The sequence below is a fragment of the Pelecanus crispus genome, chromosome Z, assembly GCF_030463565.1.
Source record: "Pelecanus crispus isolate bPelCri1 chromosome Z, bPelCri1.pri, whole genome shotgun sequence".
NCBI classification, from domain to species: Eukaryota; Metazoa; Chordata; class Aves; order Pelecaniformes; family Pelecanidae; genus Pelecanus; species Pelecanus crispus.
This window is the reverse complement of record NC_134676.1, coordinates 66,657,874-66,676,433: the sequence shown is the minus strand read 5'-3', so window position 1 is coordinate 66,676,433 and position 18,560 is coordinate 66,657,874. Positions and strand designations below refer to the sequence as shown.

The window sequence follows — 18,560 nt, the reverse complement described above, 5'->3', positions numbered from 1 at the left end:
GATGATAAGACATTTATGGGACTAGAAACAATTTTTGTTCCTATTTTGTAGGTGGGAAATTGATGCACAAAGATATCTCTGTCTATACTGTGCATTGTCTCATGGTGATCTAACTGCTGTTAGCTTTAATTATATGAGTCATGGTGAAGTCACTGGCTTTGTATTGTATTGGCTGTGTGACTATTTGTGAAATGTAATACTATAATATCCTTAGTGGCTGCCCTTTAACAGGATAAGGGAACTATTGCTGCGATATTTAAACCCTGTTGTATCTCAAGGAGTGTCTGAGCAAGGATTTTTTTCCCCATAATCTCAAAATCCATGCTTGTCTGTGATATAGCAATTGGACATGCTGACTGCAACATGCAGAGTCAGGGTATCACAAGTACAGCAGCATTTTCTTTCAGACGATAATCCCGTTGTGCAATAAATGTATATCACAGTCAGGCCTCTCTGAGTCTTTTCACTCTCAGACACCCCTTTGCATGAGTTTTCATTTCAGTGTCACAGGATCAGCATCATCCATTCAGATCACTGTGTCATTCAAGCCCATTTTTTTGTGCATTGTTAAAATAAGGTGTTTAATTCTAGTGTCAAGAAAATGGATGTTGGTATTTTTTTGGTGTCTCCCACACTGTATTAGTTTTAAAAAGGCATAAAAAGGATCTTATTTACTTTTCTTGTTTTCTCCCAGTGAATGTCCCTTCGACTGTAATGGAGGCCATGTCCAGACAAGACACCCTACAGCCATTTAATAAAAGTAGCAAACTATCCCCTGCCACTCCACAGCGATCCATAGTATTTCCACAGACTCCGTGTAGCAGAAATTTTTCTCTCCTGGATAAGTCTGGGTCCATCGAGTCAGGATTTAACCAGATCAGTGTCAAAAACCAACGAGTTCTTGCAAGCCCAACTTCAACAAGCCAACTAAATTCTGAGTTCAGTGACTGGCATCTTTGGAAATGTGGGCAATGCTTTAAGACTTTCACCCAGCGGATCCTCTTACAGATGCATGTGTGTACGCAGAATCCTGACAGGTAAAGCCCAGGCTCTCTTTATTTCTGTATCTACTGATAGCCAGATCCACTGCTTTCTTCTTTTATCAAGCTGTTATCATTTCCAAAAACAAACCATTATTAGGAGGAGCCTGTACGACATAATTCATCTGCAGCTGTGTGAAGTAAGCCGATAAAAACCATTGCTTGACTTCACTATTTGTAAAAACATTTGGTGCCTAAATGTGCAGATAAAAGGAAATAGCTAAGGATATAATCTTGTTTTCAGAATGGTTTGGTACATCTGATGGAGGCAACAAAATAGAAGGAAAATTTATTAATATCATAGATGGAAAAATGAGGTCAAGATAATTAAAAGTCTCTCTGTCTTCCAAAGATAATCTAACTTGCTGCTCAGTGGCTGTCACAGTCATTTCAGGGTTCACCTATAGTGTGCAATGTGTATGAACTTAATTAAGTACTAAGAGGTAATGAATTGGAATTTTTTGCTTAGTACTATTTTTCTTCAGAGCATGCAAACCCATAAATCGTGCAAAGCTGTCAAAAGGAAATACCTACTCCACTAGTGATGTGGAGGAAAACAGATGCCACTTATTCAATAAACTAATATCCACACAGAAGAAAAATGTTGACTAGATACCTCAGAGTCAAAGTTGGTTTGAAAGTTTGTCAATACAGAATTTTATGGCTGTGAACTGAGGATGAAATTTAGCTGAACAAGTGAATTAAAATTTCAGGTACTCTGACCGGTGGCACAGTAAATATAATGGAACCATTATTTATTAATCAAAGCTGGTTTATTTGACAATTTTGATAGCTGGCAGGACAAAAGACAAAAATCAAATTAATTCAATAAAAAAGGCTGCCCATATTTTGTCTCTTCTTCAGCTGTGAAGAAGGTTTGAACAGAACAGCTGAATCCCTGGAAGGTTGTTCTAAAAGCAGCATTTAATTGTGAACTACATTTAACAAAAACACTACCAAAACATACTCAACAGTGAGTCTGTGCATGTGTTTGTGTGCTTGTCTATGTCTCTTTGTGTACGTGGTTATCTACATGTACACATGCTTGTGTGATTCTGTGGGTATGGAGATACTGGAGCATAAATCTGGTTTTCCAGGAAGAAATGTCAAGCATGCTAGGGGCAAAATAGATTCTGTGGAAATCTTCATAACACTTAAAGAGTTGATAATATTGTGAATGCAAACAAGCACTTTCAACATTTTCTGAATTTTATGCTGGCCTTAGCAGAAACAAATGGCATGCTAAGGAAGCTGTAGGACACAACTGTCAATTTAAGTCCCTCAATGTAGAATATAGGTCCTGAAAGGTCCACTCCCCTAAGTTTCATGGACTCTCGTGTTTCCAACATTAAAGTATCCTAAGCATACTGTAAAGCATAAAGTGCTGCATCAGGGAGTCTAGAAGAGGTATGTTGTGAGGCTCCTCCACATACTTTTTCAGTGATCCACCCAACCAGGTGTGACACCTAGATTTCATCCTTTCCTTCACTTGAACCTGTGTCTTCCTTTATGAAGAACCAAACTGCAGTTAATAGTTAATGCAAAAAGAGTCTCTCCTAATGGGGCTATTCTGCATTCAAACAGATAGTTAAATATTCATTTTGCCAGGGAGAAAATGAGGACAAGTCTATCCTACAATGAGGTCTGTCATCTTGGAGGTGAGAGATTTGATTTTTTTTTTCTTTGTATTTATTGTTATTTATTTTCTCCTAAGTATCTTGTGTTAAATATTGCCTGAGACACAGGCCAGATTTTAAGTCTTCCCCCAAGAGGTGAACATCCTCATTAGTAGGTTACTGATCCATGACGTTTTACTGTTTTGTCTCTTCTGTGCCTACCTAATTTCTCCATGCAGAACAGCTTCAACAAGAAAGTGTAGGGCATTTTTAGCTTAGAACATGCTACAGCATAGTAGGAAAATTATCTGGCTCAGAAGACAAGCTGGGTCCTCCAGGAACAAAAAGAGCAAAGGGTGACTTCAGAAAGGACTCAGCAGATTTGGGGAGGATTGGGGTGGAGGGGAGGTAAGTGAAGACTCTGAGTTGTAAGTGTTGAATCCTGGAAGCTTTCAGGAAGATTCAAAACATAATAGCTAACGCCTTTTTCTCAATATTGATACTGGCTATCTTAGCTGATTTCCTCTTTTGGCTTGTTGGGTTTTGTGAATCCTGTTCTTAAGAAACTTTTTCTCTTGTGTTATACAGAAAGCATAAAACTTTAATAAGGTTGCAAGATACACTTAGGATCAATCCTAAGTGTATGCAACAAAGGTCGCATAAATACTAGATACTGCAGTACTCTGTTCTGTGACACCTGTGTTCCCTGTGTACTGAAAACTGGCTTACATCTCTATGTTTTCATTAAATAAATTGTGCAGACTCCTTGCGGAGGCCAGTTTTGTAATGCCTTCTTTGTTCCTGTGAGGTGTGCCATCAACGTAACTGCTGTAAAAGCATTTCCCAACAGGTCTTCTTTAGAGTGTTACGTGGGACGTCAGTCACATGAATCTGTTTAAGCTCACTGCCGTTCATTCGGTGTTTGAAATTACCAGAATAATAGTTACTGCAGATCATAACTGCCCTACGATCTGTGTTCTCATATCCCTGGTTAGAAATCCTTACAGGCTGAGCTTACATCACCGGCAGCTTTTTGTCTTTTAGCAGGTACCAGTAGACCAGCTATTTAGTGACACAGTGGCTGGAAAAGAGTTGTCTTTCATTTCTTAAACGTACTGCATTTCTTCAGATGAAAAATTCCTGAAGTGTTTTACAAAATTTCCAGGAGACAAGAAAATAAGGTATCATTTGTGAAAGAATACCTGCCTGCCAGCCTGAAGTACTGGGTGCAACTCTCTGGTTTGTATTTTCTCAACAATATCTGCAGCACCACTCCAGCTGATAAACAGCTCCCCATTTATTGTCAGCAATTTGTGAGCACACCAACCACTATATCTTTGATGTGACTGAAGCAGCAGGGGCTGCCTTCTCTAGGAAATGGCTTTAGACTATCTGTTCTGGCTTTGTATTTGTTTTTCAACAACGCTGATTACCTACAGCATGAGGTGCAGGGGAAAAGTCTTTGAATCTATACAGGAGTCCCGTTCATGGGCTGAAATTTGAGAAGAGCAGACTACTTGAGAAATTCAAAAAGAGAAATTACTTTAAAACCACTTAGATTCAGAAAACATAAGAGTAGGTATAAAAAAGGCCAAAATATACTTAATTGAGTTAAGCAATAAGAAAGAAATGGTCCTATTTAACAGGCAGATGATTTAATAAATAAAAATAATTTTTAAAAATGATGAATCCAAAATAGGGAGAATTATTAAAATCATCTACTCTGTTGTTTTAGATTAAGATTAAGGTTTTAATTTAAATTAAAATTAACTATAAATTATTTACTGGTTTACTTATAATTTACTTCTCCCTTTCCACTGAGATTTTTTTAGCTTGTTATATTTTACAGGATTTCTCTTTGAACTTAATGGTAGTTGGGATTGGAGTGGGTGTGGGAGGTGAAGACTTAAATCCATCAAGATTTGAATTCTGCGATTTTCTGAGCCTTTGGGACTTTTTTTAAGCCTTGTCCAGATAGCAGCAGTTTGAGCAACTATTCCTTGAAGCAGAAGTCAGAAATCTATTTGCTCTTCTTTTTTTATTTTTGGTTTTGCTTTTAGTTTTTTTCCTCGCCCTCCTGCAGAAATTCCCAACAATCCTATTTCGGGGGCCTGCACAAAGAGGTAACCAAAAGCCTTTGATCACAGTGAACCATTTTTGGAGCAGGTTGGGTTTTGTTTTTGTTTTTGTTTTTGTTTTTGTTTTTGTTTTTGTTTTTTTAACAGCAACCACTTTTCTGATAATGACACAGTCTCTTTTAATGACATCTTTCTCACTATGATCACCAGATTCAGGATCTATTGGTGTTGCGGGAAGGCAGATGGCTGCAGTTCCCAAGAGCTGTCTGTGGCACATCTTCATATACAATATGTACATCTGTATGATATATATTCTCATTGATTGCCATGTATTTAAGCTGATAATCTGAAGGAAAACCCACTCTATAAGTGTGTCTGTGGCTGATAGATTGTGGATGTTATCTGGCCCTCACAATTCTTGTTTACTCAAAAGATATTATTGTACTCATGTTTTGCTGTAGCAACTCAGTATTAAATTGTGAGGTTTTTTAAAAAACAGGAGCTTGAAGCTTGAAGTTGGCAGTTTAACAGATCCTTTTCTCTAAGATTATGGCTCAGCCCATTTTCTGTGTCTTTGACCTTTATCTCTTCCCTAAGTCCATTAATTAATTTAAACATCTTCCAAACAGACCTAAAAAAAGTAAATTTTGTGAGCAAGAGTTGACTATTTCTATTTATAGAGTGGCTATGAAATATTGCTCAATTAAAGTAAACATTATGCTGAATATAATGGTTCTTCTTGCATAATCTTTTCACAAAGGTTTGCAAACTCCCAGTACTCACTTAGTAACAATAAAGGGTGTACACAGCAGCACCTCTCCCTGACAGTTTCAGAAGTTTGAAAACACTTCAAGTCCACTGACTTTCTGCTTTTGCTAGTTCCTCCATAAACATTTGTAAGAAACAATCCCAGAACTCCCAGTGGGTCCAGCTCTGCCATCCCCACTGCTGTGTGGTGCCTGCAGTGCTCAGGGCAGCAGCTGTGCCGCCTAAGGGGAATGCCAAGGCAGGAGGGGATGGAACGAAAGTCCAGAGGTAGTGAATGCAACCCACCCATGGCCATGCCGATGCTAGGCATGCTTCTGTGTGCAAGCTAACAGTACCCTTAGAAGTCACTTTGTTCTCCAGCTTCTTAGTTCAACTTGCTAGAAAAAGGCATCCCTCCAAAATACCTTTCCATTAGGACAACTGTGACCTAACTCCTCTGACTGCAGCTGTGCTCTTAATGCTGTGTTGTACGAAGGCCTGTCCCTGAAAGCTGATGCTGGCCCCATTTCAACATGCCCTGCTTTCATTTTTTTGCAGAGGCTGTGGTGTGACAGCGTTCCCCCTATCACATCATGAAACCCTACCCTGGGTTCAATGGAGCCCTGCATCCCATGCTTTGAGACCCTGACATCAATCACATTCATTTTTTACTTCTTCTTAGTCTTCGCTAAGGAGAAAAGCACTTTCAACCGCATGTCAGTCTCTCTTCTTTCACCTGATGCTTTTCTAGCTTTTTCTAAGGGGGAAAAATGACAGCAATGTGCTATTTTGTCTCCCTGAACTGACACTGTTTCAATGATAGAGTTACAGGTATTCAGGAACTCACCATTACAAGCAATTCCTCTTCTAAGGATTGCACTAGGATTCTACATGCCCCTTGAAAACAGCAAATTCGCTTCTGAAGAAGCCTCACGAGAAACCTGTTCATCATAAAGGAAAGAATTTTAAAATTCAGAGGAAAATAATTATAAGATTTTTCAGGATTCTAATAATTCAGACCATTAATCAGTTACAATGTAGAAAATAAGTTAATATTGGCTGAATGTAGTTAGCAGTCAGAGGCTGGAAAGTGTATTGTTCTAGCAGGGAATAGTACAAGGCAAATAATTAAAGGCTATGTCAGTTTTGCCAAATGAAAATCTAAGTAGAATCAATCTAAATGTACAGTTGTCTGTCAGCAGCTATTCCAGGGGCAAAGGCACGGATTTTTCTATTGCTATCCCTTAACGTGCTTTATACATGTTAAGGGATCCCCATCCCCTGTACAAAGCACGAGCTTTGGTGAGGTTCAATAAGCCTCGGAGAGGAACATAGGTTTTGCGCTGGTCTTACACATGATATAGTTTCACGCAGAAAAAATCAGCTACAAAGGTTGAGAAAATTGTAAGATGTGAAAGGACATCACCAAACAGCAAAATCATTCAAGAGATTGTCTAAATTAGGGAGCAAAAAATATTTTGACTGATTTAATTTTGAAAATGTAACTTGAAAAACTTGGAAAAGCTCAAAATCTGAATAACTACAAAACTTGAAAACTATTACATTACAGTTGCCCCTTATTGAATTTCACTTTAAGTGGCCTGTGTTCCTACAGTGGGCCATCATATAGTCAGGGACTGTAAGATTAGGGCCTCTAGAAAAAGCTGGTGGACTCTACATGATAGTAAATCTAGATAGCTGATAGATAGTGCATGAGGTTAATGACAACAGTGTAATTTTTCCAACAGGAGAATTTGCTTCTAGGTAAGTAGATTTCCTTCCTTTAAGCTCAGACAGGAAGACAGAGAACTAGAAAAATATGTAGCTACGTGTTTAATGAAAAACATTAGAACTGCTTTTGGTGGCTGTCAGCACATCATTCTCATCTGCACATTGCTATACGTCAGTTTATCTGTTCTTAAATGTAACTTAAAAATACTATATGAGAAGATCTTGATCAGGCTCAATTTACATCTGAAAGGCCTACAAGATCCTTTGAAGAAAATGCAATGATGAAGACATTCAAAACTATGTTGTTTCTGCTACATGATAGCTGGAGAACAAATTTTTGTTGGAAAAAAAATTCTTCATATAGTCAGCATGTACTTTGAGGCCCTAGTACACTTGTTTCATCAAACTGATTATTTTCATGCTTGCAAATCTGTCTGTACATCTGCAAAGGAATATTTTAGTTATACATGCTTTCACATATGAAGTGACTGACATCCATTTTGTTTGAACATTAATTTTCTGGAGCATCAACGCACATCTGGACTGTGACACAGCTAGGCTAATATTCACAAGGGTACCTTGAAGCTCAGGAAGGTACAATGTGTTCTCGGCTATTCCAATGGAAATGAGTTTTTTTGGGCTGGGACTGCATTCAGTCTAGCAGCACGTCTTCGAAAATACAGCATATGAAGACAACCATTTTTGTCACTATATCCCTGGTCCTTCTGTCTGCAAACCTCTGCTATAAAGAGGTCACCATCTTAATTCATTGTCCCAGTGCAGACCAAAGTGGTGGCAGAAGACATAACTGCTACATCAAAGATAGCCCTGCTCTGTCTATGTCAATGTAGTCACTGAACCGAGCATTGCTCATGTTCAGTACTTCCGCACCACTTTCATTGTTTTTAAAAACAACATATTGATTTTATTTTCTGCCAAGAAAAATTTCTGAACACAGTAAAATGATTACCAGAGATCAAAATGATAACTTTTACACTTATTGCATGACTTTTTTTGCTCTTGGAAAAAATAGTAGTATCCAAAAGTTGTCAAGTTGTGGCATATTTGAATCTGTAATTGTGCAAATTAGATACAGCATTTTTAAATTGTCACAGTATGTCAATGCATTTATAGGCTTTCTTTTTAAAATGAGCTTTGTTTAATGTGTGCCATGTATCTAGCTTGAAAAAAATTACTTTTTCTGCCCATTTTAGTATTAATCAGAATCGCCTGTGTATAAGGTGGAGAAATGCATCGCCTGCAAAAAGAAGGGTAACTTCTTTAATAGTTGTTCTCCCAAGATATAGAAGAATGGAAAAAAACCAAAGTGATCTAACAATAGGTGATTTTTTACAGGGCTCTTTTTCTTGAGCATCAGCCAGCGAAATGTATTCTGAGTACATACATTAATATCCTTTGTAAACAAGAAATTTTTTTTTGAGTCAATGTAGGGGGTAAAAACATTTTACTTGGCATCACAATGTTCAGTTTAGAATTTTGACTTTACAGACAAGTTACGGTGTGACTTTTCACAGTACGAAATTAATCACATCGACTCTTAAAAAAACAAAAGATTAATTAGTTTTATGTAGTGTTGTATCATTTATTGTGGTAGCTGTTAAAAATAGATAACCAGGGGCTAATAGATGTTAATGGTCCCTTTCACTATTAAAAAATCAATGTTTCTTGGATACAGAATATCTTAATGTGTTCTTTCTGCTTAAAAGTGTTTGATATGAAAATACCCAAACAAATAAGTCTGCATTCACAAATCATCTTTGTTGTACCAGCACTTGAATTTTCATGTCAAGTTTGATAAATATTTTCTATGCAAATTAACTGTGCACTTCAAGAAAGGAGAAGACTGGGTATGTTGCTACTTGTCTTCCAATAAGGGAAAGAGATATTCAGTACTTATTCTTTTCTTAAAATAGTATTTTACATATATAATAATGTAATTTTTAAGGGCCATGCCATCTAGGTTAAGTAACCTTTCCACAGCTTTTATATATTTCTTTCAAGCTTGTTGGAGAGCAGTTAGATTTTCAAATGTAAGTAATTAAAATTGTAAGCTATTGAGTTATTGACCAATACTGAGCTATTAATCAAGCTAAAAAATTCTACAATCAAGGTTCAGTGCTCTGAAGCACTGTAAAATAATAGTATTTGTGTTCAGTGATGCAAGTAGCCACAATTAAGCAGTTCACTTGACAAATGAGATAGTTCACTTTATTTTGCACTTAATTGAATTGTACATGCTTGGTCACCATTGTCTCCTTCCCTTTAGTTTTGGTTTCTAGCCATTTAAACATACACATTTATTAAAGAGGGAGCAATTAAGTTGGTGTTGGCCATCGGCTCTAGAAATGCAGACATCAAGAGCTGTGCCTTAAAACATTGTGCAGGGTAAAAATGATTAATATCCCTTTAGAAAAATTCTTAATTTTCTTAACAAAAATCTGATGAGAATGTAGGACTCTGTCACTAACTTAAATGAGATGTGAAACGGAAAAAAAAAATCTGTAAGATGTTGATATTAAATCACTTTTACCAAACAGAAATGTATAGACATTGTTTCTTTACATTTTATTTTAGTTAGCAATGGCATTTGGATTTCAGCAGTCCTGTCTCACCTTGCTGTCTTGTATCCTTTTCTTTCTATGTTTGCAGTCTGTTTGTTATGATTCTGAATTTGTAGCATCTCAGTCAGTTTTGTTTGTTTGTTAATGCTGTTTTTAACAAACTGTGGTGTTGAAAACCTAAGTTCTGTGTTTCATTTCAAGATCACAGAAAATGCATTTTCAGTCTGGATGGGAGAAATGTGTTATTAAAAGCAAATGTTTTCAAGAGCAGTAAGAAAATAGAAAGGTAATTGTAGCATAGTGGGTTTTTTTTCCAATGTTTCTCATTGAAAAAGGTGATTGCAAAACCCCTAGATTCCTCCAAAGCAATATGAAGAATTTAATTGCAAACAGTCAGAGAATCCACCTAGGATATAGGTATAACAATCAGACATGCATTTGTAGGTAAGACAAGCAGACAGAGGATTTCATCAATCTCTTAGCTCTGATGTGTGAGGAGTTTTTTGTGACTGAGGAGTACCATGTTGAGTTTGGGGGAAATAAGGCAGGCATATGATGTGTAGTGCAGGCTCAGTAGCTTGCTGAATTATGTTTTGTGTGGCACGATGCCCACAGACTCTCAGTCAGTTCCTGCACAAGCGTTTCACATTTGCTAAAGTGGTCTTGAAATTTTGGGTATGTGTCTCCCAAGAAAGCCCTAGAGAAGTGCACCCGCAGTTCTCTTTGGAAATCACTAGGAAGACCAGATGTTCCTGCCCATATAGTTTCCTGTTCGTGGCAATAGAAAGCACTGACGGCATGGTGTTTCTTTTTCCCATTGCAGGCCCTATCAGTGTGGTCACTGCTCCCAGTCTTTCTCCCAACCTTCAGAGCTGAGGAACCATGTAGTTACGCACTCCAGCGACAGGCCTTTCAAGTGTGGCTACTGCGGTCGTGCCTTTGCCGGTGCCACAACACTCAACAATCACATCCGGACACACACTGGGGAAAAGCCCTTCAAGTAAGTACTTGAAGCCAGCAGCCTTTGCCAGCTGAGATTAGAGAGGGACACGAATCACTGCTATTCACTAGCATCACTGGTCCATACCAGCACACAGCAGAGGTTCCCTTGAAAGCCACAGTCAGATCTCCAGATAAATCCATTAGTGGAGTGGCTAAAATCAGGATTAAACCAGGCTTGTTGTGGGGTGCCTTGCAAGCCCTGAGCAATCTTCTGTTGTCTGATGAGAACTTGACTGTTTTAATTAAATGACAACCTGCTGCCAGGGAGCCATAGCTGAAAAGACACTCAAAACTGGGACAGTCTATGCTGTAAGAACATTAGTATGATTCTTTGATATCTATATGCTGAGGTAGATGGAGTTTCACATAAAAGCTAATTTGGACCTGGTTAAATATGGGGGAGAAATATGTGTCAGAATCACTGTATAAAAAATGCAGTTCTGGCTTGTGGCATGAGTTTGGTGAGATCATAATAATAAATTGACAGTGTTCAGGTGTCCAAGTATAAGGGAAAAAAATAAGTCACCTGGTCAAGACAGTTTTTAATTAATTAAATTAAAAAGACTCTGCTTATTTCTGCAGTTTCTGTTTGCTGAAACTAAAGTCAAGCACACACCTGCCTCTCAGAAATTTTCCCTCTGTGCTCACCTACAGCCATAACACAGCTGATCCAGGTGGATCTTACCTTCTGCTGTGCAAGACTCTGCCTACCTAACAGGAGGTGTTCTCCAAAACAGAATACAAATTTTCCATATTTGTGTCTGTGTCTTTGCTGAACCGATAGGCACAAATTTTATGGATATTGTACCTGGAACAATCTGCTTTGGAAGAAAAATACTGTATTGATATCAATGTATAATGTATTGATATCACTTCTTTTGGAAGCTACCTGATGTTCCTAGGAGGAATGGGAATAAGTGTAGAAGAAGGTGTGTATCTCTCCCAGTTCTCCAAGAACTGTCTGTCCTCCATCTACTTTTCTCCATTTGTCTGTCTTTTCTACTTTTGGTCTACTGTGCTCTTGGTCTGGTTAATGTAAGAATGCTCAGCCATGGGGCCTGTCAGAACCCCTCATAACAAGCTCGGTAGAGATACCGGTAGAGATGCTTTGCCTCCATATATGGTTGAAAGGAAGCATGGCCTCCATACATGTCTCTGCTGGGGGCAAGGGGACAGCGCCAGGAACCAAATACTGCATATCCAGTACAGAAGAGCTTGCATACCAGAAATCATGGCTAGGATAGTGTTGTAGGTGGCAAAACACGGAAACTGAGAGCATCTGAACATCGACTCCTCTAGAACCAGTCTGTTGAATGCTCAGAGCCCATAGAAAGTGAGCCAAAAATAGTGTGAGCAATCAGATTGATTTTATCTAGTTGCTGTGTAAATAGATTTTAGTAATTAATGGAAGAGGTTTCCGGGTCAAAATGGAAAATAGATTTCTTTTAATGTTAAGGTGTTACTTATGTGTAACCTTGTTGACTCCACTTAATTTTTTTCCTTAACATCCTGTTTTTGTCATGTTTCCAATAGATCTGCTATTTTGCCCCATTTAGAGTCATTATTTTTCCCCCTTGGTTTAGTAATTTTTTGCCCTTTTCCAAAATGGTCTTGACTACAGCACAATATCATTTGTGAAAGGGCTTAATGTATGTGCTAGAGTTAACCAGTGGTCTGGGATTTGTTTGTTTGTTTTGCCCTTCTTATGCTGAAGTATTTAAGTATTCTGGGATGTATCTGCCCATTCTTAAAGGTGCAGGGCAGAGCAACAAAAAATGTGGATGCTTTGTACTGCTTCTGTATGATGTATGGCATAATTTCATGCTTGTAAGATTTTTATTTAGTTTCTTCCTTAAACTGAAGAAACAGTAGTACCAATTTCTCTCTGGAAGACTTGTTGGAATATTTGCAGTAAGCTGACTATTAATTTCACATGAAGCTAAAACTGGAGCTGCAGATCTTCCCAACCCTGCTAGTCAGATAAGGGGACACATACACCCTGATCCTGCAAGCTGTTCAAAAGGGCAGATTTGCCTCCCGTGCAGGACTGCTTGCATTTGAGAGAGGAGGGGCAGAAAACTTACCCAGAAACTGACCCACCCTCTCTGCTGGAGGAAAAAGAGATAGCTGCAGCTCATCTTGGTGTCTCATCACCATTTAGATCCTCTGAAAAGGAGGGATCCAAGACCTAGTGTTAAGCACACTTAGGAAAAAACCTCAACAAGTTCTAATAAACAAGAACCATAAATGGGACAAACAAGATTTCTGTCTCTTGATCATACAATTTAGGTTTTAAATGTTTGTTTACAAAGGGATTTTGAGTGTATTCTTACCAAAAAAAGTGCAAACTGGAAAAGTCCACTGAGTCCATTTCTGTACCTCAAAAAAGTCTATATTTGTGCTAATGTACATACTTCTGTTGGATAATATTTTTTACTCTTAGCAAGAACAACCATGCATGAATAGTGCCAAATTACTTAAATTCTAGCTAAGTTATTTTAAAAATAACAGCCATAATTTTAAAGGTATTACTAAGTTCAATTTCATAGGTCAAAATAGGCAGTCAACTGGACAGTTAACTTGCATCTACCGTGAATGCAATCTCACTATTTCTAACGCAGTAAAGCAGTTCTGTTTGTAAGCGTTATTTGGACAAATTAGAGTGTGCATGGATTGAGCAGGCAATGTCAAACAATAACTGTATGTTTGTATGCATATTATTTTCAGAAGGTGGTTTTAAAAACAGTGAACATAGAGTGAGAGCATTTTAAAATATTTCAAATTAATTGTTATTTAAAAGGAAGTCTGTGATTGGTTAAAAAACTTTTTCTATGAGAAGGCACTTTCTTTGTAGGTAGGTAACTTTGGATGTATGGTGGAAGACTTTTCTATTTGCTTTTCATTACAGATAACAATGCTAAGTGAGGTTATCTGTAGTCAAAGCTTTAGCTGCATTGCCTGGACCGCAGGTCCAGTTAGAAGGGATTTCTTTTCATGTCATCACAAGCTATCAAGTCAGCCTCACCACTGTAAAGTTTTTGTGTATTCTTATCTTACTGAAGTCTCCACTATGGCTGCTAGTCTGGGAACAAAGCTCTTAAGCAAATTAAAAGGTAAGGGAAAAAGGAAAATTATTGGCCATCCCTGTTTTCTTAAATTCTTCTGCCCAGTCTCTTCCAGTTCAGCAAAACTAAAGATTAGTCAAGGGACTTGCCTGCAGAATCAGGGTTATGCAAACATCTAATATTCAGCAGTCAACCAAAAGAATTAGAAGAAAGATTCTTTCAGATTGGGATAACCCAGGTGTCTTTCATTGTTTCTTACTGAAATTTAAAACTGGGGAACATTAATTTCAGGTTGAATATAGATGTTGTACCTGCAGTGACATCCCAGCTTTGTCCTATTTTGGGGGTGGGTGGGTGGGTGGGTGTGCTGACCCTTTCAATTATTTTAAAATTCAGTGTTAAATGCAATTCTTGAATGAAATTTTAAAATTTATATTTTGAAAATATCAAATGAAGATATTTTTTCCTAAAACAGACCTTCAGCATTTTTTTCACTCAAAGCCTTTCACAGAGGATGACATAAAATTAGGAATTAGACCAATCCTGTCTGTAATCCTCAGTGTCAATGTTTTGACACCACTGTGAAGCAAAAAAGCAGACCTGTGACCATGAGGGCTATCTAACCAAACTCAGAAAACCCAGTACCTTAGAAACATCCAAACCCCATTGAAGTTCATGTTTTTTGTGAATTTAAGAACCGTTTTGTTTACCACCCCCACCCAAGCAAACCACACAGGGAAACCTTGTGGTAGAAGGTCTTATGTTTGATGAGGTTGAATGTTGTGGTACAGCATTGCTCCTTACAATTAAAATGAAGGCATACACACATTGTAAAAAAAGATAACATGGATCCAGTTTCCACTGACAGCATCTAATTATGTGAAGTCTTTTAAATTGCTTTTTTGCATCTACATCATGTCAGGGGCTGTTTAAATTACTCTCAAATGCGATCACGTGACTTAAGTGAAAATTAAGTGGTCTCTCAGTTAATAGGTATCATTATTGCTAATACTTGTATCTACACTTGAGGCTTAACCAAAAATTTGGTGTATGTCTAGTAGCCAGGCTTGGGCTCAGCCCCATGGTGATGTGTGAGTGGTTGCAGGAGAGGTGGGCCCTTTTTCCTTTCTGACTGTTTTGGCTACTATTCAACCTTCCAACACAACCTTAAACACATGTGGTGTGTAGTATAGAAACATGCATGCAAAAACATGCACACACATCCTCACCAGTCTCATAGACACAGGTCATTGGAGTGATTATTCTGCTATGACAGGCTAGGAAAGGATGGTTGATAGAGGGAAAGAGTACATCATAATTCAAAAGAAAAAATATTCCTGCTTTTCCTCCCATTCCTACCTACTGTGAGATAGTTATGCTGACTGCTGTGACACTATTGTCTTCATCTTTCCTATCAGTTTGTATCCGGCAACAACTTCCTTGGACCACATTGAAAAAAGGAGTCAGGGGCCTAATACAGTTCCCTGCCTGTAAGCCAGGTACTTATATATCCCACATTATAGTCCTGAAAACACCATCCACACCCTAGAAAATACTACGCACCTTGCGTACTATCTGAAGGTTACCTGGGTACATGAGAAAGCCAGAGGAATTAGGTGCTTTGTCAGGGGCTTTATTCTGACTTTTGCCCAAGGGTTGTATAGTGCAGACAACAACCTGCAGCAACACTTGGCACCCACATCCCTCCTGCCCAAAGGGCAAATGCTTGTAGAAAGAGATTTATTCTTTTCTGATCTCTCTTTAGCATCCTCCTTTCCTGTGTCTGTATGAAAGTATCCCAGAACAGCCTGTAGCTAGGAAGTTAGAGCACTCTCATGGCAGAAGCAGCTTGTGGATAAAGGACAGGAACTTGCATTTTTAAGGAATACAGTCAGCCTTGTTCTATGCTTTCAAGAGCAATGCAAGGTGCTGAGTGAATGCGGTGCCCAGCTCTAGCCTCCCAGGCAAGCTCCAGAAAGGGTAAGGAGGTCTGCCACAGCTTCATGGCCAGCGGTTTTAATGAGTAACTCTGTCTTTTGATCACATTATAGTCTTTCTCTGATTCACGTACGGCCCCTAGGCATCCCAACATAGTATATTTCATTTATTTGGCCAGGCACTTAGAAGCCAGTGCTGCCACACCTGATTTGGTAGGTTATTTTGCAACTATACCACTTACAGCTTGGTTAGGCAAGGATCCAAGCCTCCTATTACTCAGCAAGCAAAGCACTTGTCTTTGTAGACATCAAAATAACAAAACTATCAAGTTCAAGTAGATGGCAATTTCTCATGCAGACTAAGGTAACCCCCCAGCCTTAAAATTGATTCTAATGCCTCTGTGATAGATATATATATATGTATATAAAAATAATACAATAATTTGCAAGTTTGTCAGGCAATGAAAGGTAGTATATTTTGACACACTAATCCAGTAACTAATCAGTTTTCTAATAAACAATCAGCAGTACACTAATGTGTCATCAGCACTTCAGGAGCTCTGGAGAGTGGATGATCTGCACATAGACGTTAATGAATACCCCAAAAATCATTAAGTAATCAATACTTCTGAGTTATTTTCATTGAGCTGATAGGTCTGATACATTAAAGCTGACATTTTACATTTGTCAAGATCACAGTGCAGTTTTTAACAGTGGAACAGGCTGCTAAAAATATTCCATGAAAGACAATCAAAGAAACACAACTTAAAAGTGTTGACATTTTAGATTGGTACAGTAGCTTGGATGAATGATTCTGTAATGTCTGTGCTAAATGTTCCCAAAGCAGAACTTTCTTCCTAAAAATTACTAATGTGAAGAACATTCCACAATTATGCGTATGTGTAAATATCTTTCTTTTCTCTTTTTTTTTTTCTGTAAGCAGCTAGATCAGTGACAGTTCACTTTCTATCATTCACATCAGTGAAGAGAGAAAGATGAATATGAATTAGCTGAGCCCTTTGTTTTCCTCACTTCTCCTTTGAAGGTGAAGAATTCGTCGTAGTGATGCTTTTATGATAATCTTCTTTGAAGATAAAACATCACACAGCACCATTAAATCAAAGGTGGCTTTTGGAGCGAGCACCATACAAGAAGAATCGGCTGCATCCGTATTTGCAACTCATCAAACACCCTTATCTAGTGTTCAGAATGCAAATTAAGGCGGCAGTATTTGGGATATTAAATACAATAGATTCTCTTTCAGAGCAGACATAGGGGATTCATTCCAAGCTAGCAATAACACCCATCCTATCCCCTCCAAAATTCAATGGCTTTGTTCATTTGTTCACAAGTTATTTTTGTTGCAGATTATGGGTCTCTAAAGAGAGGACAGGGTAGAAAGAGAGATGACATAAAAGACAGTGAAGCAAACACTGGTGAATGTTATGAATTCTTGCTCAACCCACAGATTTCTCAAATTGTGTGAATGTTTTCAGATAATTAAGTAAGCATTAACTCTATGTGCCTCTTTAAAATGAATCCCACTGCATAGTCAGAGCAGATAAACAAAGAGTTTTCTCTTGTTCTAGCACTGAATGATCACTGCTTTCTGATTTCTCTTCCTCCAATAGGCAATTGTGGATTTTAAATTAGCAGAAGGTGAAATTCTATTTGTCATCAATTTCTCCTAGGGGTTACAGAGCAGAAAACTGCAGACAAGCTGCTTCTTTGATGGCTCACTCCTAAAAATCTCTTTTTGTTCTTTATCTATTTGAACTGACAGCGATCAGAGCTACAGCAGGACAGGCCTCTCTGGAGAAATCACCTTCCCCCTGTCTATTGACAGATTCCTCTGTTCTGAATCAGACAGGCCTTGTCCCATCATAGGCATCAAGGCCTTGGAAGTAGCCACCAATTAAACCTCTTGAGCCAGTAAAATCTGAAGCCACTTTTGAGTGTCTGTTCTGATTAGCCAGGATGAGACAAAGCCCATCACCCCCCCCCCAGCCCAGAGCAGCTCCCTGGTCTCAATTTTCTCTCTTGCCTTCACCAGGTGCGAGAGGTGTGAGAGGAGCTTCACACAAGCCACCCAGCTGAGTCGACACCAGAGGATGCCCAATGAGTGCAAGCCAATAACAGAGAGCACAGAATCAATTGAAGTGGATTAACTGATTGACTGGTTGGAATTAAACTGCAAGGAAAGTCATGATTAAATGTCACGGACACTTAAGCAAAACCAAAGATTTCCTCTGAGCAACTTTCAATCAGTCCCAGAAAACCAAAAGCAGTAATAAAATAAGTAAGATGTTAAGAGATATTGATCCTGGCGTAGAAGTGAGACCAGGAAAGAGATTATTTATTTATGACTAGGGATGAGTCTTATTTCAATTGACAAGTTACTTGGGACTGTTAACATTTCAAGTCCCGCCATGTATTGCTTTAATTCTGAAAGCCTTTATAATTGTTATTTAATGCCAAAGTGAGGAATCTCAAGGGTTCTTCTGCCCATAGTTATGACTGAGAATGCACATGGACTTGTTTATTGTTGCACCTTTTTTTGTAGCATGACTCAAAGGACACAGATGTAATCTGTACATTTGGCTGGGCTGGGCTAAGTTGATCTTGACATGGCTATAATAGAAATTGCTGTGCGGGATGGGAAGTGATCAAGAGCTATATCTGGGTCAGTGTCAGCCTCCTCAGACCAACGGGCATTTCATTTCCATAGTCTCATTCCTCACACTGTGTGCACTTTTTCATGC

At 38.4% G+C, this 18,560-nt stretch overlaps 1 protein-coding gene across 1 annotated transcript in view; it reads left to right on the top strand.

Annotated features, from left to right (window-relative positions):
- PRDM6 (PR/SET domain 6) overlaps positions 1–17,966 on the top strand; it is a 76,196-nt gene extending 58,230 nt beyond the window's left edge. Inside the window, exons 5-7 of the mRNA XM_075727026.1 lie at positions 695–1,037; positions 10,618–10,794; positions 17,852–17,966. Coding sequence (XP_075583141.1) covers positions 695–1,037; positions 10,618–10,794; positions 17,852–17,966 — 635 coding nt within the window. The remainder of the gene's footprint in view (positions 1–694; positions 1,038–10,617; positions 10,795–17,851) is intronic.
- The last annotated feature ends 594 nt before the right edge of the window (positions 17,967–18,560 follow it).